This window comes from Eptesicus fuscus, chromosome 15 (genome assembly GCF_027574615.1).
Source record: "Eptesicus fuscus isolate TK198812 chromosome 15, DD_ASM_mEF_20220401, whole genome shotgun sequence".
Classification (NCBI taxonomy): Eukaryota; Metazoa; Chordata; class Mammalia; order Chiroptera; family Vespertilionidae; genus Eptesicus; species Eptesicus fuscus.
In genome coordinates this window covers 64850754-64872566 of record NC_072487.1, presented here as the reverse complement: position 1 = coordinate 64872566, position 21813 = coordinate 64850754, and the positions used below count along the sequence as shown (strand labels likewise).

The 21813-nt window shown below is 52.1% G+C and overlaps 2 protein-coding genes across 3 annotated transcripts in view; one reads left to right on the top strand and one right to left on the bottom strand.

Annotated features, from left to right (window-relative positions):
* The first annotated feature begins 2575 nt into the window (after positions 1 to 2575).
* LOC103295673 (dolichyl-diphosphooligosaccharide--protein glycosyltransferase subunit 4-like) lies at positions 2576 to 2683 on the top strand. Its single transcript, XM_054727668.1, has one exon. It carries the CDS (start codon positions 2576 to 2578, stop codon positions 2681 to 2683), a length of 108 nt encoding a protein of 35 aa, XP_054583643.1.
* A 7298-nt stretch (positions 2684 to 9981) lies between these two features.
* The window catches only part of CDK5RAP2 (CDK5 regulatory subunit associated protein 2), a 147340-nt gene continuing 135508 nt past the window's right edge, over positions 9982 to 21813 (bottom strand). For both annotated transcript variants that reach the window (XM_028161427.2, XM_054727002.1), the window contains exons 34-37: positions 20945 to 21088; positions 14361 to 14487; positions 10517 to 10563; positions 9982 to 10107 (exon numbers count right to left, since the gene is read on the bottom strand). In XM_028161427.2, coding sequence (XP_028017228.2) covers positions 10051 to 10107; positions 10517 to 10563; positions 14361 to 14487; positions 20945 to 21088 — 375 coding nt within the window. In that variant the 3' untranslated portion in view covers positions 9982 to 10050. The remainder of the gene's footprint in view (positions 10108 to 10516; positions 10564 to 14360; positions 14488 to 20944; positions 21089 to 21813) is intronic.

Genomic DNA, 21813 nt, shown 5'->3' with positions numbered 1-21813 from the left:
CCCACGGACTCCCCCCGGGTCACGGCTGCACAGGCCGAGATGCTTTAAGATGAAGCTTTTCCAAACGTACAGAGGAGATGCAGGTCCTGCTAGCAGCAGGCTTTTTTTTGGATTTGAATAGCACGCTTTACATGGCCAGTCCGGGGACCCAGGGCTCTGACCCAGCCAGTCCAACCCGCCACAGCTCCATCCTGCGGCTCAGCAGATATTTCACCAGGTGACTCCAACTGCTGGAAACAAAGGATCCGGCTCCAGTCCCTGAGCCCCGATTTACTGGGAATGCGACCCTGAGCAAGTGAGTTAACCTCGCCGATTCATTTCCTGGTCTCCGGAGTGGGAGAATTAAAACCACTGCCTAGGCAAGTTGTGAAAGTGAGATGGTGGGTGTAGAACTTGGCAAGGTGAGCTTCAGCGTCCGACTCTGAACCTAAACACAGTCCCTGCCTGGGACTTCCGTGGGCGCTGCTGGAACCCAGGGGGCCTGGGCGTGGCCCTCCCAGGGGTCCCCCTTCGGTGAGAAGCGCGGACCAGGAGCCTGCTTGAGTCCTGGCTCCCACCCACCCCGTGTGACCTCAGGCAGTTCTCCTTTCCTCTCGGAACAGTTTCTTTGGGCACAGAATACAAGGAGTGAAGCTTACTTCACAGGAAGTTGCTGGGAGATTTAGCGGTGAGAGAATCTACTCAAAACACTGTAGACGTGGAGGCTCGGGCAACAGGGTGATGAAGAAGATAATGGCAATCTGCGGCAAAGACAGATTTTGTTACCTAACACACGGCGGGCAGGACACCAGGGGGCTCCCTCTTTTCCCAGCGTTCTCTCTGGCGGCCACAGCCTGGCCCGATGGGAAACCACAGGGTTGGACCGGGGGCAGGAGGCAGCCATTCCTCTCCTGGGTGTGCCCGGCCTCCTGGCACGGGAACCAGAGTGATGCTGCAAAAGCCCAGGTCAGAGCACACCTGCTCCACACCCTCCAGGGTCCGCCACTCACAGTCACGCCAACGCTCCCAGGGCCCACGGGCCTGCACAGGCCCTGTCGTCATCAAGCTCACCTCCCGCCGCTCACCCCAAGCACCCCGACCGGCCCGCTGCTCCTCAGGCACCTGGGCTCCCTCCTGCCTCCCGGTACTGACCCAGCAGCTGTCCCCTCAGCCTGGGACACCCTGACCCTGATGTCTGTTCGCCCAGTCCCTCCTCTCCTCCCGGCTCTGCTCACATCCCTCTGTCCTGCCACTTCCCCCTGCACTGCTCTCCTGCCCTGTTGGCTGTACCATGCTCACGCTCCAACAGCGGGGGTCGTTGCTTCTCTACTGTCCTCTCACTGCCGATGTGTAAGCAGCGTCTTTGCTTTGTTCACTGCTGTGTCCCACGGGCCCAGAGCAGTGCCAGCACGTGTTGGCGCTCTAAGCATGTGTGGATGCAGGCGAGGAGGCTGAGCGGGCAGGCCAGCGAGGTGCAGGCAGGAGGAAGCTGTTCTCACCTCCCGCTGTGCAGCAGGTCCCCAGGGGGTTCCTAAGCCTGGCACAGGCCCCCGCCCCCACCCCCCCTGCAGGGAGGGACTCCCATCTGGAGGAGCAACACTCCCGGAGACCACGGCAGCCATGGTGGGGAAGAGAAAATTCCAACTTGGGGTCTGATCTTGGGCAAGCACTTTCTCCTCTGGATGATGAAGAACTTGGGCCACCGGTTTCCAATGGGGGGTTGTCCCGTAGAGCCCCAGTGTCTGGGGGAGCTCGGCGTGGGGGTGGAGGGGCAGCCCGGCAGCCCGCGCAGAGCTGACCCTCTGGTCTGCCTGTGTATGTGCTTCCACATGAGATTCTTTGTGAGGAAAGGGTTCCAATTCCCAAAAGTGTTTGGGGATCACAGGCAAAACGATGGCTGGGACTGGGAAGATACCAGTGGTACCAGTTCTGGACCGTGGGCAGATGCCTCATCCCTCAAGGCTTCCCTTTCCCCATCTGTCGAATGTGGGGTTGGACAGAATGGCCCCAACACGCTCCCCAACTCTGAAGCTTGGTACTCTGGTTTCAGGCCGGTAGACACATCAAGGGGAAGCGTGGGAACCGGATGAAGACAGGGAGACGGTGTCTGCAGACGGACAATTATCATCACACAATATAACACTCTAATGGCAGAATCTTTTATATGAGAATAGACATTATGGAGCACAGTTCCATCAAATGAATATAATAGACTTGTTTTATATTACAATGCACACTATAATTACACATTTCAATAATTCTTTCAATGCATTACACAGAAGCGTTCTGAAGTAATGGAGTCCTGTGACCATCTATAACAACTCGCCTAAGGGAGGATGCCACGGGTGGCGACGGAGTGACAGAGGCCTCCCAGCCTGCAGGGAGAGCCGTGACTTGCTCCTGCCCACGGTCACATGGCTTCTGACCCTGGCCTCTGAGGGTCATGAAGGGGGTGAGGAGGCTTTGTTCAAGCACCTGCCCACCTCCACCTGCACTTTGCAGCCACGCCTCCGGGACGGGGAGCTCATTACCTCCCTGGCTATCTATTTGATGGGCCCCGTCATTCAGAAATTAGTCAGGAGCCCAACTGGTCAGGATGATTATCGACGTGCAGTTCGCCGTCTTCGTCAACATGCTGGGCGTGTCGCCCTTCCTGCTTGTCATTCTCTATCACTACGTGGCCGTCAACAACCCCAAGAAGTAGGAATGAAAGTGGCGGTTTCTCCGCCCAGGGTTCCAGGACATAGTGTGAGGCAATGGGGGGTGTGAGGGGCCCTCACACTTCACTTCATCCTTCTACCCATCTCAGCATATAAAGCAATTGCACCTGGGTTTTTCCAAACAACTTGTATTCCCTCCAAGTCTTCCTTAATCCTATGGAACAAGAAGCTGCCACTGAGTAGGGCCCAGTTTAGGGGCTGCTTTCCTACTCCCTCCCCCTGATGTAAGAATATAGATTTTTTTTTTTTTAAGAAATTACTCAACATTACAGCAAGCCCATGGCATCATCTCTAAATTCATGTGATCGGCTCTCCAGTGACTATTTTAGGCATTGCAGTGTATTTCTATTGCTGCTATAACAAATCCCCCCAAACTTGGTGGCTTGAAGCAGCACAAATGTATTCTCTTACACTCTAGGGGTCGGAAGTCTGGCATGGGTCACCCAGAACTCCGTGTTGGCAGGACTGAGTTCTTTCTGGAGTTTCCAGGGGAGTATCTGCCTGCTCGCCCTTTCCAGCTCCCCCGGGTCCCCTGCATTCCGTGACTCGTGGCCCCTTCCTCCAGCGTCAAAGCCAGCCGCTCTGCCCTCTTCCTGCTGTCAGCTCTGACCACCGCTGGGAAAGATCCTCCTCTTTTAAGGACTCGTGTGATTAGAGTGGGCCCAGCTGCAGCATCCCATCCCAGTCTTTAACATGAAGGACACTTGTAAACTTCCCTTTGCCACGTTAGGTCAATAGTCACGATTCCAGACTAGAGAACGGACATGTTCTGGGGACACTGCTCCTCCTGCCACGGGCATTATTTTATTGCCACACCAAGCAGACTGAATTTATTCCTCCTCACCTGTCTAAAGGGCAGAATAGCAGGATTAAATGTGACATAGGTACAGTGCCTGCCATGTATGTTTGATAAATGGAAAACCAATTTGATGATCAGGGGTGACAGGGTCAATGATATAATCCACTTTGCCCATATCCATCCCGTTGCACGGTACAGGACATGATCACAGACTCTCAGTGCAGGATGGCAAGTCACAGACAGGGCAGGACTCTTCACCTCTCTTGTTTGGGCTCCATACCTCTATTGATGCAGCCGAGGTAGTATTAGCATTTGAGGTCCCTTCTTCTTTGGTCTCAGCGAACTTGCCTGCTAGTAGTCAATTAAAACCCTAAGTCTGTCTCCAGTTACAAGGGGGCAAAGAGACCGCACCCATTTTGTAGCGGGAGAAAGTGAGGCTGAAGGATGGAGGCCCTGGGGTGGTCCCGGAGATGAGACTTGAAGGATGAGTGGAGTGAGTCAAGCTGGGGGTGTGGGAGATGAGTATTTCAGAGCAGGAGACGCGTGTGCAAACCTCGAGTTGCAGAATAGGAGGTGACTTCGGGGACTATGAGGAGTGTGGGGGTGGGGTATCACAGTGATGAGCCCAGAGAGATGGGAGAGAAAGGCCAGGTCAGGCAGGGAGGACCGCATGCCAAGCAGGAATGGGGACTTGGCCTGGGACAATGTGTGAAAACAGGAAGGAGTGGTTGGGCTTGTGATTGACCAGTTCACCCTAGCTATGCACGGAGACCAGACAGGATAGGGGGCGGGGGCAGGAGGCAGGGAGACCCCTGGGAGGCTGCAGCCTCACCCAGGCCAGGGAGGTGGATGGAGAGGAGAATGGAGAGAGGTAAGGAAGGAGGTTGACTGGGCTGGTGAGAGGCAGCGAGGACCACCTCCTGGAGAGACTGGAAGCAGCTGGGGGACCAGGGGCTGGATCTCGAAGACAAGGGAGGAAGAGGTTGAGGAGGGAAAGGGATATATTGTTACTTCTGTCTTAAAGATGAGAAACTGGAGAGAGCAGGCTCACAGCTGTTGTGTGGAGGGGGGGCTGGGAGGACAGTGGAGGGACTGAGCAAAAAAGAAAGAGAGAAAGAACTAAAAAATATATATATGAGAGACTGGGGGCTGAGAAAGGTCAGATCACCAAGGTCAGGCCGCAAGAATCCACAGAGCTTCAGGACAGACCCTCTCTGCACAGCGGCTGGGACCACTGTCCTGTCTCAGATGAAAGAGCGGTGGGCAGCCCGGTCACAGGTCACTGCAGGGCGGGTGCAGGAAGATGTTGAACTTGATAAACTGAATTATCTCTCAGCCACTTTGTATGCTGAGTGCCCACCCCCCACCCCCCGACCCCGCCCAAGTCTCTCTCTCTCTCTCTCTCTCTCTCTCTCTTTCTCCCTCTCTCTCTCTCTCTCACACACACACACACACACACACACACACACACACACACACCACACATTGGGCTCCAGCCATTGGCTTCCACCACCAGGGAACCTTGTAGCCTGGTCACCCTGTGTCTGTGACCCCTGACCCCACTGTCGTTTTGGAGAAGCCAGGGTGGCCCTGACCTCTTTCTTCGCCGTCTGCTGTCACAGCCCACCAGTGCCACCAATGAGCGGGGCCCACTCGCTGTTCTGTTTGGAGGAAGTAGCATTAATACAAACAAAGGATCTTTTTAACCCTGAAAACCTGTAATTAAGCTCCCATGTGAATGCCTGTCAAAAATGACATGATTACGTATTTGTGTGAAAGGTGGTTGGTAACCACTGAAATTTTATTAACTTTGTCATCAAGCAGGTAAGGGGCTCACGGTGCCCAGTGCTGCCCTCTGGGGCCAGGCGGGGGCAGGGCTTCCCCAAGGATGAGGACGGGATCAAATCCAGAGCTGAAAGGGTCCTGGGAGACAGAGACCTGCGAGGCGTCAGCCAGAGGCAGCTCCAGCTGCTTGTCTCTATGGACGACGGAGAGGCCGATGCCTCGAGAGTGGCAGAGACTGGCCAAGCCAGGGGCAGGACTGGGCTTTGGATCTGGTGGCAGGAAGCTCCTGGGCAGGCTGCCAGGAGCAGCAGCACTGGGGTGCAGACTGCGCCCCAGCCCTGAGCTCGCTCGGCACTCACCATCTTCAACTGTGCTCGCCGAAGCGCTGGGATGAGGCCTGGGCTCTGCAGCTGCCAACAGCTTCTGCTTGAATCCGGCTCCACCGCCCACTGGCCCGATCTTGAGCAGTTTACTCTGCACCCCAGTCTTCCATCTGAAAAGAGCAGCATCTCCCCCACAGGGCTGTCACGTGATCACACGTGATGTTACAGACTGCTGGCTCGGAAACAAGTCTTCCCTATTGGAGTTACTACCTGTGCTCCCCCCACCAGTGTGAGCTCTTCCAGAAGGAGGTGAGAGAAGCTCAAGAATGTGTGGTGGGTAAACGTATTTGCTGCTCTGAGGCTGGCACAGGGCTGGAGTGGTGAGCAAATCGCACGGGGCCTGTGGCCTCACAGACCTGCCAGCTAGTGATGGGAAAAGGCGTAACCAAAGAAAGTCCCACGGTGGCCAAGTGCCGGTGAGGACATCATTGTATAACAGGGGCTCCTGAGTCAGAAGACTTCTCTGAGGCATAAACAGGAGCCAACCAACAAGAGAAGCAAGGGATGCCGGGGAAGTGGATGGGAAGATGCAAGGCAGGGAAGCATGTGCAAAGGTCCTGTGGCCAGAAAGAAAGCCCTCTGAGGCTGGAAAGAAAGCCCTATGAGGCCACTGGAGGAAACGAAGGAATGGGCAGAACTCAGCACACTACCTATAGGTCACCCTAAGTGCAATGGGAAGCAGTCAGCGTTTACACCAGAGATAACACAATCAGCTTTGCATTTTAAAGCATCACTCCAGCTGTGGTTTGGGGATACTGGAGAGGGTAGGGGTGGAAGTGGGGAGGCCAACTAGGAAGCCATTATAGCCAGTGGTTCAGATGAGAGACCTGGACCAAAGTGGTGATGAAGATAAACGAAGCAATGGCCTGGGAGACAACGTGGATAGAACAGCCGTGACTGTGGCCGGGATACAGAGGGTGAGGGAGGAGGAGGTGTCAGGGATGACTTCAGTGTAAGCTGCTGGCTGGAGGCAGAACCTTCACGGAAATGAATGAACAAGCAAACCCCAGGGATTTGGCCAACGTCTGGGGCTCACAGTTAGCCATCTTTCCTTTCCACAACATAATCTTGCAGAGGAAGTGAGACTGGGTTCTACTAGGAGCCCCTGAGAACCCGCCTAGGCCCACCCCACCTGACGCCCGCAGAGTGAGTTGGGAAGGCCCCAGCTGTGGCAAGAGGCACACACATCTGGCCCCGAAGGCAGAGTCCTGGGCTTCTCAGGAGACTGGATGAGTAATTCTGATAATTGAATTTTTGAGTTAGACTTAAAAAATGGCCAAGATTGAAGAAGCAATTTGGCAGGGTCAGGAGCCCCCAGGCAGGTTTCTCTGCCTCCACAATGATGAGAACTTATTAACAAGATCACTCTTTCTCCTGTCCACAGCCCCATTTACAAGCGGTTCTCGGGGCTCCCGTGCCGAGGAATTCAATTGCGGGTCTCTGGGCCCCTGCTCTGGTCACCCAGAGACATTTTGTTGAAAAGGGTAGAGTGAGAAGACTCTGGTTTGTAATACAGGGAAGGACTGCTGTTTGGGGAATAGAGAGCACTCGGGGAGATGGAATGATCCGGAGGACAGGATAACGTAGAAAACGGGTTATGACAGACTCAGTTCAAATCCTGGCTCCAGCACTTACTCAGGCAGGGGTGGGGACCTTTTTTCTGCCAAGGGCCATTTAGATATTTATAATATCATTCACAGGCCATACAAAATTATCAGGTTAAAAATTAGCCTGCTATATTTGGTCAAACATTTAATTATCTCACCCTAATGCCTTGGCAGGGCCAGGCCAAATGATTTCTGGGCCTTACAAGGCCTGATGGCCGGACATCCCCGACCCCTGTACTAAGGTGATTCCATCCGTTTTCTCGTTTGTAAAACGAACAGGATGGTGCAAATTAACTAATGAGAGGATGCACAGTGTGGCTACTGCTAAGCAGGTGGGCGCCAGCCTGCGGGAGCAAGGACTTTACCCTTTGGACTGAGGCCAGGGAAGTGGGCAGGTGGGCCAGAGTGGGAGCAGGAGGCCTGTGCCTCCCCGCTCCTTCTCTGTGCATTTGGCCTTGCAGCTGCCCCTCTCAGATGCAGGGGCAGCTCAGTCCGAGGACATAGGTGGTGATTAATTTCACCAACGGGAAACTGATGCATTTTCTGATTACGGCTTCAGAGCCTCCTGAATTCAGCTGCTGGTAAAATTAACTCACCAGGGACAATGAGCCTTTTCCAAAGCCCAAACTGTCCTTATTTGCCGAGTTTGCTCTTGGCCCTAATCCAGCCCAAACCGGCTGCTCCTCCACCTCCCAAAGGGAGGGCCTTCGCTAGCCCAAGGTTGGGAATAGTTTGCACGATTCTAAGGGGGGGGGGGGGGTGTTTAAAAAATACACTTCGCCGGGGATGACTGTGTTCCTAAAAGGCTGTGGGTGGCTGAGGCGAGTGGCTGGCGGGACTCCCAGAGCCCCTCCTCCCCAGGCCCTGCTCTCAGGCAACCACGTGGGCCAGGAACGTGCCAGAAAAGTGTATCTGCCCTCAACCCTTCCGCTCATGCCCTTACCAATGACCAAGCCCAGCTCCCGGGCCTGTGCACTGACCACATGCCAGGCAATATACGCACAACTGCCAGTGAAGTGGGCAGTACTGCCCCTATAGGTATATCTGAACCCGGGTCTGACCTCCAAGCCCCACCTGAGTTCTAACCACTGGCCCGTTCGACCTACTCCCCTCTTCTCTCCTCACCCCACCCCCAACACTTACACACTTGCATGTGTGCTCATCAACCACTGGTAACTTCAAACAGTGCTTTGAAAACGTCCTAGAGACCAACCACTGAGACACTGAGTGAGTCATTACTTTTGGGAAAGGGTTCGGTTGGCTACCTCCAAATCTTGAGGCTCCCACACTGTGATCAGACTGGGCAGAAGGGTGACTGCCACTTACAGATGAAGGGACTGGTTGGTGACAGGGCTGTGACTTGGGACTACAAGCCAGGCCTCCTGCTCCCTCCACAGAACCAAGTGGAACTGTCCTGGCCACGGATCAGAGCTCCCGCTAAGGAACCCAGTCGTGTGACTTTATGCCTGAAGCTGAGTTTTCACACGCTGGCAGGTACTAAGGTACACCTGTGCCAACACTTCTCATGAGAGAGCTCAGGTGACAGGGACCCAAGCACAGAGGGTCCTTCCAGCCCACCTGCCCCGCCCCTCACCTGATGGGAAACAGGCAGAGAAGTGGGGGCCCGGGACAGAATGAGGCCGGCTCCCCAACTCCCAGCCTGGCTCCTGCTCCTCCATCCCTGTGCCTACAGCCGATGCAATCACGTCACCTCGTCACCGTCGTGTCCGGGGAGCTGCAGGGGCAGCAGCAGAGAGCACAGGAGGGGGGATCACGCCCCAGCTTTACCTCGAAGGTAAGGGCCTTGGACAAGTTACTCAGCTGTGCTGAGAAGACTGGCCTGATTCTGACCGCCCGCCACTCCACACCAGTGAGGTCATGGACTAAGGACGGTACTGAACTGAGTGATGGACCCATCACATCGCTCGGCCACCCCCACGGGGGAGGGCTTTGAAGGCACCGAGGTGGTGGGCAGGGCTGTGGGGCAGAAAAGCAGAGCGGCTGTTGGCGCCGCCCAGGGCCAACTGGCCAGTCTGGAGACCCACCTGCCCCACCCTGTGTATCTCTCAGGGACATCGCGAAGCTCAGGGCAAAGATGGAGGACAATTTAACAGGAAGGCCAGCGGCAGGGCTGTAGCAGATGCAGCAGGCAGGGGGGCGGAAAGACCAGGGTCATCGTGGGGACACTGCACTGCCAAGTCCCCACCGCAGCCTCCTGGTCGGTCCCAGTGGGGACGGCACCACCGCAGTGGGCTGCTCGAGGACGACTCTGTGCATCGCCGAGTCCATGCCAGGTGCAGGCACTGGTGCCCTGGCCATGCCACGTGGCGCCATTCCTCTCTGGACACCTGGCTGGAATCAGCAGAGAGCTTAGCAACATCTGAGGGCCACTCCCAAGACCCAGCCTGTCCCCGTTGGGCGTGGGGACCTGGGCTTTGAGCTCCACACAGTCACTGCATCACCACGTTGAAACGAATCATTTCATGTGAACCGTCACCCTGCAGGGCTGGCTGAGCGCTAAGCGAATCGGGGGGGGGGGGGGGGGGGGGGGTGGAGCCCTGACGCAGGGACGCCCCGACGCAGAGGCCTGTTAAACACACCGCTGCACAGCATGGGAACCTCGTCTGACAACAACCGTAAACCAACTGCAGGACAGAAAACATGAAAAGGAAAACCAGATTTCTTTGAGCAGACAGACGGCTTTTTCCTCAGTAAGTAGGAACCACGCCTGTGACAAGGAGACAGTGGGTACCGCGAGCTTTATTGTCTGCACGCTGTCAGGAGCCCGGCCTGCTGGGACTGCACGGTCCTGGGTGGGCACCCCCGGGCCTCAGCTGGAAGAGAGGAAAACAGGAGAAGCTTAGGACCCAAGGAGGGTGTCCGAGGGAAGCTCGGACAGAGTTAAAGGGGACACTGTTAGGCTGAAACTACCATCTAAGACACTGTTTGGTGAGTAAATATCTACAACCAAATGACAACGCAATGGTATTTACTCATTCATTCAAAATAACTATTTCCCATGTGCCCCCTGTGCGCCAGGCACTAGGCACTGTCTCTCACTGGTGAAAACCACAGCCAGTTGGTAATCAGAGCCACTGAGGCCGTGACAGATGAGAGGCCAGTTATGTGCTCCAGTGTGTGAGGGCGGGTGCCCTGGTTTCACCTTCGTTGTTCAAAGAGGTCACTGCCTGCCCCACCCGCCCGCCCACCTGGCTTTCCGCGGGAGGAGCTGCAGGGCGTTACCTCCAGGTTTCCTCGGGCCTTCCGGAGGACCTTGTGGGTGATGAGCACTGAGGAGAGAGCGGAGAACGGGAGGGTTAGGTGCGGGTACCCAGGAAGACAGTGGAGGGTTAGGTGCGGGTACCCAGGAAGACAGTGGAGGGTTAGGTGCGGGTACCCAGGTTCAGGGAGGAGCCCTCTGAACCCCAAACAGTTCAGACAAGCCTGAGCGCCCAGGCCAGAGAGAGGTGTGAAGGTGATGCCCAGGACCAAATAAATAATCATCAGAGAGGGTGGACCAGACACCTGTTCAATATGCCATGCTGAGCCACAACCTCACAGCGATACTAGAGGTGGAGCAGAGGTGCTACGCCTCGTTCCAGACAAAACCGAGGCTCAAGAGGCCAGCTGGATGCTCAGGTGTGCCCAGGGCTGGATGATCAGGTGTGCCCAGGGCTCACCTCTACAGGCCCAGGAGGGGCCAGGGCAAGGGCGTCTGCGCCTGACTAGCATCCTGCATACCCCGGCTTCTGGAAGGGGGTGTGCCCACCGAAGCAAGCCCCCGTGTGAAGGCCAAGCCCAGGGTGGAGGGCAATTCTGTAGTCAAACGTGTACCAGCAGCACCGAGCAGGCTCCAATGACCAGGAAGGAAGAGCGCTGGCACTTTCCTCCTGAGCTGCCCTGTAGCTGGCAGAGGAGCCCGACGTGGTTCCCTGAGCAAGTCACGCTCGGCCAGGACAGGAGGGGTGGGTGGGACGGCTGCAGAGGTGCCCCCAGACCCGGCACTGAGCTGTGTATGGGCAGACTTCAGAGGTGCCCTCCCCCAATCCCGGGCTGCAGCCCAGGGAGTTCTACCCTGGGTCCAGGGGAGTGCTTTGGAATGGCCCAAATCCCCGGAAACTAAGTGTAAATCTTGTGTGTGTGTGTGTGTGTGTGTGTGTGTGTGTGTACACGGATGCATCTTTCTGGAGAGAGATCATACCTCTCCTGAGAGTCACCAACAAGTAAGTGTCGCGGCCATGGAGGTTAAAATAAGGCTGTGATGTTGAAGAACAAGACTCCCCGGGGACGAGCTGAGGCTCGCCCGGAAGGGACTCCCACATCTGAACAGCACTGCCCACCCACCTCCCGGGCGTGGAAATCCCGCTGCCATCAGAAGCCCAGGACAGAGCGGTACAGGGCGCAGCCCAAGTCCAGACTCGCGCAGTGAGGACGGACTGGAGCCAGGCTGTTACTCAGCGCAGGGCTCCTCCGCATCAGCAGAGGCTGGCAAGAAGACGCCAACCCCCGCGGTGTCTCGCTGGTGACAATGGTGACCTGGTGAATACACCAACCCTGGCAGCAGGTACTCCTGTCTCAGAGGCTGAGCGGGTGACTCCAGGTAACATGGCGAGGGAGTGGTGGGGTCCTGGGGTCTCTCGGTGACCCCTTTCCTGCCTTTCTCCTGCAGAGTCTGGGAGGAGACTCTGGCAGGGACCACCCTGGGCCTCACTCCTCCAGTCACCGTGCAGAGAAGGGGCAGGAGGGGACACTTGCACACAGTCACAGCCAGAAGCAGCCCTGCCAGGCTGGCAGCGTTTGAGCCACTTCCAAGGACCCGATTCGTCGGGATGAGGTGCCGAGCCTGGCCAGGGGCAGTCACGGTCCAGGGCCTGCCACCAGCTGTGTGGACTCAGGCAAGCCCTCCCCCGGCACTGAGCTGAGCCCCCACTGGGCAAGGCCTTGGAGACACAGAGATGGGGGACACCATCTTAGCATGGGAGCTGCCATGACACATTTAGGCTTTTCGCACTATTAATGGTTTACCACCCCATACATGGGGTTCAGTCCGACCTACTGGAAAAAGAGGCAGAGAACTAACGTTTGTTGAGCTTCCGCTCTACCGAGAAAGAGCATAATGAAGTTCAGGTACTGTTACCATCGAGGTGTCAGAGGAGGGAACTGAAGCACTTTTATAAGGTTGTGTTGAGAACTTGGCCATCTGGCCAGTCTGAGTCCTTCGGTATTATCGTCTCCAATCAGAGATGATGAGTCTGAAGTTCAGAGCGTTAAAGCCACGTACTCCAGGTCACACAGGAGAGCGGAGACCTGGCCTGTGCTCACTAGTGATTCCAGGCACCAACCTTGGACGTGGGGCTGGATCTGCCCTTTGGGTCTGCACGGTCACTCACCCACCTGCACGTACTGCCCACTTCCGAAATCCCCTCGCCTGCAGCAGGGTTGACTTGATGCGCCCTGTGACTGCTCAGGGCTGCCGAGGAGAGATGCCCATAGGGCGAGTTCCGACTTTCCCTGGACTTGGGGGCTGAACAGAAGCACCTGCCCCACCCCTTGCTGCTCCAGCAGGCCGACCTCAGACAGGACCACACTGGCACCATCTCCCCCGGGTCCCCTCCAGCGCTCCTTTTCTCTACCAGTGACATGACCCCTGGGCCAGAACCTCAGACACCCACCACTCTGCCAGGGCTACTGCCTTCATCTTTCAAAGCCACTCCCTCTCCTCCATGGCCCTGTGCCGGCCCCATCAGGCCTCTCCACTGCTTGCCTGGGCGACTGCCACAGCCCTGAAGAGGTGTCCCCACTTCCAGCCCCGCCATGCTCAGCCACAGACCTTCCCACACACAATGAACCAGTCAGTCCCTGCTGCTCATCCCTGAGTCCGGCCCACAAGGCCCTTTGTGACAAGACCCAACTGGCCCAGAGCCTTGAAGCCCCTCTCAGGCTGTCTGGGATGCAGGTCCATCATTCTGCAGCTCATTTCTGTGTCTCCCCATTCAGGCAAAGCTCCACCTGGCAAGAACTGTCTCGCTCACTGCTGTCCCTGAGCCTGGCACGGGGCATGGAGCAGGAACCGGTGCTGGCTGGCGACTAAGCAGCTCTCTTCTGCAGTTCACAGTCTCACCGTCTGTTTTCAGAAGGCTCCCACGGGCTACGGAGAACTCTTATGTGACAATAATCCACGATCTGTGCTTCTCGGAAATGCCCCAGAAATGCAGGACTTTGATAAGAGTGCACAGGCAGCGAGGACGGGAAAGTGCCACGGTCAGCAGTTCTGCTAAGACTGGGTGGTGACAGGCAGACAGCCTGACGCACCGGAAGGAACTCGGGGGCTGCTCCCAATAACCTGAAGCTCCCAGGTGGGGGCTGGGGCTGACCTCACGAAGTGGCTTTATCTCTGTGACCTTGAGTCTTGTATCTGTCTCAAAAATTGTTTCTCAACCCCATCCCTGCCTCTGGATGCCCACTGCCCGGCACAGGCGTCCTTCTCGTCTGCCTGGCTCCTCCTCACCAGCCTGCCCTGCACACAGAAGTGACAGGGCCATGCTCTGCTCTGAGAGCGAGACACCTGAGCCTGCCACCTAAGGCCTGTGGCAGCACAGTCCCGGTCCCCCGGTCCCCTCCTGCCTCAACTGGCCCTTACAGCTCTTAGTACAGCAACGTGACATGCTGGTGGTTTCTCACATGCAAAACCTTCTTTCTTTCCTCCCTGCCTTTGTCTACACGGTTCCATTTCCACCTGACCAATGCCTACTCCTCCTTGCAGACTCAGCTCCCAGGGCACGGTGGCACCCGCTCCCTCCCAGCTTAGTGCTCCCTAGGACCCTGCACATGTTCCTATCAAAGCACATGCCACACGCCGTCTCACAGTGAGGTGACTGTCCCTGGCACAGAGTGCCCCTCCACAGTCTGCTGGGTGAATGCACTTGTCTGTGTGAGTCAGGAAGGATGAAATATGAAAGGAAACCCACCCATAGGAGATGTGATGACAAACGGTCTGGGCTCCAAGAGGGTGGTCCAGGGCTGGCTTTTTAGTCCCCAGAGGCAGGAAGTGGTCAGACATGGCGGCCGCCCCCCACCGTTCACTTACACTGATCAAAGATGACTTTTTCCTGGTGCTTGCTCAGCTGCAAAAGCTTCATGGTGTGTTGCAACTTCTTTTCTTGTTCAAATAATTTTGTGTGCAGTTTGGTGATCTCTGCCTTCATTTCTCCAGTCTAAAGAGGAGAGCCATTGGAAAAATGAACACAGGATATCCAACATCATCTCACATGGGCAGAGTTACAAAACCACATATAACGATGCTCCACCTCACCTACAAAGGTGTTCGAATAAAAACCAGAAGCCATTTTCTGTGGTCAGGTTGGCAAACACAGGCCAAACCCAGCGAAGGTGAGGTGTGGGGAAGCACGCTGAGGGGCTGTGCCCAGATGGAACAATGACCTGGCAAGATTTGCCAAATTATAAAATGTGCTTACCCCTCTGGCCCAGCAATTCTACCCTTTGGCATTTACCCCCAAGGAATAATATAAGCACAAGAAGATGCCTGTGTTCAGAGATGTTCATCTCAGCATTGTTCTTAGCAGGAAAAAATAAACTGATTAGTAAGGGTCTAGATAATAAATCACGGTGCTCACACACAGTGGAATAATTCTGCAGCTATTAAAAATGACGTTGTAGAACTCTACTTATTGACATTGAAAGATGATAGTAATTAGTGACAAAGAGCCTAGAATAGCTATTGTGTATTAGGCATTCCTGTTCCATAAAACCGATTACATACATCTACATTCACAGATGGGTACATCAAGATGTCTACACAAACACTGGTGACATAGAAATGTCATCAAAATGTCAATAACGATTATCCCCGGGAAATGTGATTTGGAATGTTTTGTTTCATTTTAAAAATTTATCAGAATTGATTGACTTTTTAAACAAAAACTACAATGCTAATTTTCAAAAAATTTTAATGCTTAAATCTTACAAAGAGATATAAAAGTATTATTAGGAGAGTCTGGCCCATTAGGGCACCTATCTTGATTTTTCAGAGGTGAGATCATGGAAGGGCCGCAAGACCAGCGCCCCCATCCTCCAAAGGCAAAGGGCACACCCCGCAGCCCTCTTAGCGAGCCTCCGCCTGACTCATGCATCGTGTTAGCACACCCCCTTTCTCCTAAAACCCCGACTGTCAGGTGCCCTGGCACAGACCACTCTCCCCTACATCAAGACTCCTCTGTCCCCAAGAGGGGAAACGCTGGGCTCTTAGCTTATGAAGAGTCACTTTAGTTCGTTCCCAACTTATTTATGGCAGTTTTACTGAATCAGTTACAGCAGGTCCTCGAATAAGGTCATTTTCGTTCAACATCATTTCCTTATTACGTTGATGAGATGCCGCAGGCACTTAACCCTTGTTTGCATCAATTAGTCTGTGGTAAAATGTATTTCCTTATATGTCATCTCGCTTAAAAGTCACGGAACCTATTGTCGACATTAAGCGAGGACTTACTGTGTGTGATTTAATTAAGTGTTAAGTAACCCTGTGAAATATTGTGTGTGAAAAGAGAGACCTAGTTCTATGAAAACTAATTCAGGAAAGACTTGGTAAAGGCAAGTCACTAAAAACCCATTTCTGGCAAATGAGGTGTGGGTGCATCAACTGTAAAGTTGTGGGAGGAACGTGGTCTAGATGGATTCTATATTCAAACTGCTTTTCATGTGGCTACATTTTTTCTTCATCTTAAAGAAACAGAAATTGGAAGTGACAGACATACATTATAGATGTAATTTATGAAAGAAAGGAAATGTAGAACTCCGAACAGCAGACCCATATTCAAAGGAAAGGCTCTGGCCCTACATCAAAAGAATGGCAAATGAACATACATTTAACTGTTTTAAGTTAACCTAAAATGTTTAAGGTATGTATCATTTTTTGATTCCCTGCTTTAACCTACTTTTAAGATTAAACAACTGTGTCAGCTACAAGGGCTTCAACTGTTCTTCCAAAACATTCTAATTTAAATATTAGCTTTTCTTTGATTCTCTTCCTCATGCTAAGAGCCCACAAAGACCCATGATCTGGTCATGGCTTCAAGGGCCACACCTTTCAGCACAGTCATTCTATCCATATTCAGAGCCTCAGTTCCTTCCACGTCTGTAAAATAGGGAGGACTTACACCCCAGCCATCACACTGCAATGGAGAGCCTCAATGAGGTGCTGCTGGAAGACAGGGAGGACGACTGTTTCACCCCTGCCTGGCCAGCCCCTTTCTCTTCCTAAAGTCAACTCAGGCATCACCTCCTCCAGGGAGCTTTCCCTGAGACTCTCCCCAGGAGTCTGCGCTGGTTCCTGCTCCTTTGGGTGCCCACTGTGCGTGGTGCTTCCCTTCACATTTTAATGCTTAAATCGTAGAGAGAGATATGAAAGTATTTTTAGGAGAGTCTGACCCTTAGGGCACCATCTTGATTTTTCAGAGGTGAGGAGAGCATGGAAGTTGTTTGCTTCCCCTCCCGGACCACCAGCTCACTGAGGGCAGAACTGTGAGACCATCCGCCAACTGGGGGTTAATTCCACCTGCGCTCTCAAACACTCCGTACACATTCTATCCAGCACTTAAAACACAGAATTTAGATAGTGTCTGCTGTTCCTCCCATCTAAAATCTTCATTTTTATAGGATGAAAACACCTTGGTAAACCTCAGGGTTCCAAAGCCCAGCTCAGTCACTTCCAGATGGTGATGGAGCAAGGGAGCTTCAGTCCTTACTTCCAGAAAATGGAAATAATCCCTCACTCTCTAAAGGCTACTGCGAGGGAAGAAGTGAGATGCTGAGTGTAGAGCAGAGAGCCTGCCACCCAGGAGCCTGCCACAGAGCAAGCCTTCCCCAAGGCCACCGGGCTGAGCTGGGCACAAACACCACACCCCTACCAGGGGGCCTCAGACTTACTCCTGAGCACCCACTGGCTGCTGGGGCGGGGAGGGTTCTGTTGTGCCATGTTTGCTTTCTTTTTCACGATGAAAATTCTCAAACATTGACAAAAGTAGAAAGAAGAGGACAATGAAGCACCAACGTTCCCTCCCAGCTTCAGTAATTATCAAATCATGGCCAACACTGTGTCATCCCTGCCCATCCTCACCCCAAAGTTGTTTCTAAAATCAACCCTAGGAGCCAATCATATTTCATCCATAAATGTTTCCGTTTATAGCTCTAGAAGAAACAGATTCTTTAAAAAACACAATATAATTACCACATCTAAAGCAGTGACAATAACTGCCTCCTATCACTAAATATGCCAGTAGACACATTTCCCTGATTGCATCACAATTTTTTGAATAATTGGTTTGATTCTAATTAAATTAGAATACAAATAAACACATTTTGTATTGTGTTTCTTAAATTTCTTTTAATCCAGTGGTTCTCACAGCAACAGGACTTGTAAAAACAGAACGCTGGAGCCCACGCCCAGACATTCTGATGCAGTGGGTCTGGGATGAGGCCCCCTAATTTGCCTTTCCAGCTAGTTTCCAGATGTGCTCATGCTGCTGATTAAGAAACCATACTTTAAGAATCACCACAAACCTGCAAATTTCACTCCCCCCTTCCCTCATTTTTCCTAGGGTGAAAAGATGTTCTCATATTGCACATTTTCTGCCCCAGACCTAGACTCAAGCCCTTTCTCCAAGGACTCCTGGTTCCTAGTAGTGGGAAAAGGTATTTAGAAACCACAATCTGGCACTAGAGGTGCTCACTGGTTCTGTTTTGGACACTGTTAAAGCCTTTTAATTAGAGAGAACTATAGTAAATACATCATGAGTCCATACTGATATTTCCAATTTAAATTAAGGATTGCAGGACTTTTACTTCTTTGATTTTTATTTTATTTAATCTCTTCCCTAACAGTAAAAAAACTCAATATAGTTATTTGTTTTATCATATAGTAGAAATATAATAGTTTTATAACATTAATACCAATATCATTACTAATAACTTAATGAAAACAGTTTAAAACTTTTTGCCGTTCTTTTTGCCCTTGGAGTATTTCCAAGCAGCCAAATTGCTGTTTTAGTCACTGAAGTGTTTCCTCTCTGTGTGGTTATGCCTTCAATACTATAGACACTAAGGTTTGTTCGTTTCATCTTGCTATGAATTCTTAGAAAGTGCTTTTTTCTCACTTTGATTTACTTTTATTTATAATTATGCAAAGCATTTATACAGTTTCAAAGTCAAATTTACAAAAAAAGTTCTATTCAGAGCAAGGTACCTTCTATCCTGCCCATCCATCCTCTTCCTTCCCATCCCCTACAAGTAACCTGTTTATTATTTATCCATTAAAAATTTTTATAAATAAATATATGTATATATTTGTACCCCTCCTCACAACTTTCTTAGACAAACTGAAGTATATGATCACACTTTCCAGAGTAGTCCTGGAACTGCAGGGGATGATGTATTAAATGCAAAAGGCAAATTAATGACACTCCGAGAAAACACCAGGTAGTAAAAAGCCACTGGGGTTGCTGGTGACAACTTGGAAATCTGATTTACACACATTTCACACCAAGAAAAAGGCACTGTATGAAACATGGGCAGGGACAGAAAAGTGGCTGGAGGCAATTTAACACCACACAGGGGGTCTGTGTACACCAGCAACCATATCGGAGCATCTCCAAGGTCCTTTTTGTGACTCTAAAATTCTGTGATGCTAAAGTGAGCATCATCAATTCCTGGAGAAAGACTCAGAAAGATGGGGTGAATCATCACAAGCACTGATCAGTCCCTAGACTGATTTGCTAGTGGGGAGATCAATGTGAGCCTAGTTTATACACACACACACACACACACACACACACACACACACACGCAAGGACTGCATTCTATTTCACAGACATTACTATGTACTGAGGACAAAAACATTGCATTGAGAGTAAACTGTTTAGTTCAGACATGTTATGCTCTAAAAATCATATGGGAAAATACTAGTTTGATAGTATGAGAGGAAATTATTCATTCATTTAAAAATATGAACAACTTAGACTTGGCCCCTCATGGAAAATAGCGGAGGCAGTCATTAAACAAATGAATATGTAATTATAATTTGTGATAAGGGCTATGATGAAACGAAAGCTATGCTGAGTGAACAGGGAGCCCTTTCTGACCTTGACATAACATTTAAGCGGAGATGGGAGAGACGAGGGAGCTGGGAGGGAGGCCGGGTTAGGAGGCAGAGCATCTGTGTCTAAGCCTCAGAGGGAAGAGAGCTCAATGGGTTAGAAGAAAAGGAAAGGCCAATGGGGGCCTGGAACCCAATGGGCCTTCTTCCCTCCAACATTCCATCTTCCTCTCAGGCCCCACCAGCTACAAGGGGGCAAAGCAGGATTTCCTGCACAGGATTGGTTCCGTACTTCCCACGCTCAGTGCACCCAAACTTCTCCCAGGGTCCCGAGAGGGAAGTCTTGGGACAGGCGCCACAGACCCTCCAAGCAGAGAACTGATTTACCGCCACTTTTGACAGACCTGAGAGCCATCAAAGGGGCTTAATTAGATGAGTATTGACATGGACGGCAAAATTCCCTGCTGCCTTCTTGCTGCCTTCAGCAGGAATGTATAGGTTAGACCAGTGGTCGGCAAACCGTGGCTCGCGAGCCACATGCGGCTCTTTGGTCTCTTGAGTGTGGCTCTTCCACAAAATACCACGGCCTGGGCGCGTCTATTTTGAAGAAGTGGCGTTAGAAGAAGTTTAAGTTTAAAAAATTTGGCTCTCAAAAGAAATTTCAATCATTGTATTGTTGCTATTTGGCTCTGTTGATAAATGAGTTTGCCGACCACTGGGTTAGAGAAGTACAGGGGCCACATCTGTCAGGCCACCAGGCAGAGTTCTAACGCCTCCTCAACATGCGCACCCCGGCTTCCAGGAGGTTTCTCTGGTCAGCAGAGTGGGCGCTCACCTGTCGCAACACACGTTTCCCGCAGACAAAACCCTGGGACCACTTCCGCCCACCTGACTCCTGGGTAGTGCCTATGAGACATGAGATGAGGATGGGGGTGGGATCAGCAGTTCTTAATTTAGTCACATTCAAGTGTCTACAAAGTCGAGCTTTTATGGGAAGTTTCAATGGTTTTATAGTAAATTATTTTCACTGATTCAAAAAAGTAGTTCCTAAATAGTTAAAACAGATTTGAATAAGGCCAACTTAATACAATGCTGAAAACTAGCAAAGGCATCAGCCGGCCCAGAAGAAGGCTTCTGAACTGAAAGACTCTGAGAAGAAGGGAAGGAGCTGGTTCACAGGACAAGCTGGGATCTACAGCCCATAAAACAAAAGTTTATCCTTTGGATTCAGACACTTGCACTTTCAAATCAGCTCTGTAACCTTGAGTATGGGCCCCACTCCCCGAGCCTCAGTTTCCTCATGTGTAGGATGCAAACAGGATCTCCCTCAACAAAGATGCCCTGGGAGTGAGGGCAGGGCCGGGTTAGGGCAGCAGGGGTGGTGGTGGATGAGGAACAACTGGGAGCACCAGCTTGGTACCTGGCACAATGCCTTCCCTGCCCTCTGACAGTCCCCACACTGAGCATCCAACTGCCGTGAGCCAGGTCCTGGCTGGACGTGCTGGAGACTGGGACACACGCCGTAGTGGCACCCCTGAGCCTCTGCACCATGTGTCACCACGCACCTGCTCACAGTGGAGTGTGCACTGGCCATCCGTGGGGAGTGAGACCCTCCAGAGAAGCGTCAGTAACCTCGCGGCCTCTTCCAGGATCAGCTTGGCTCTGCTCACGCTGGTGACAAACCTGCTCAGAGGCACCGGGTGGAGACCCTGCATGGGGGGATGAGAAGTTGTTACATGCAGCCTTGAAAACAATTATGGACAAGCCAGCTTTAATGGACGGCATAAATCTCCAGACCGCAGGGCTCACGCTCCACATGCTGAGCAAGAGCCTGGTGCCAGACGACACCAATTTATTGTTCTTAAAGACAGGTGAATTATAGATTATGAGAGAATTCGGTGGTGAATTTAGCCCAATCAATAACCATGATTAATAACCACCTGCATTAACTATATTTACTATGCCAAGAAGAGGGTGCGTGGTCGGACCACTCTCACTGCCTCTCAGGAAGGCAGACGACGCCAACAGCACGTAATGCAACACGAACGCTCCTGCCTCAGCCGCCCGCTGAACGGCTCCGCTTGCTGCCAGCGCACAGCGGGGCCCTGTAGAGTCTCTCACCCTCTCTGCTGGCGAAGCAAACTCAAATTGGGGGATGGCGAGGGCATGGGAAAGCAAAGAACAAGAATCAGGAGGGGAAAACTAAATAAATTTAAAAACAGAAACTGAAAGGGCATTGTCTTCACTATCAAATAAATGTAAAATAAAACACCACACTCCCCTTTTAGCTATCAAATTGGCACAAAAAAAAGAAGACACAAACTAATAAATAAAAACACTCAGTGCAGACAAAGGTGCAGTGAGATAGCAATATTTTTGGAGAGTGATGTAGTAAGAGGTATCACAAGAGTTCACAGCCTTCGAACAGGTAATT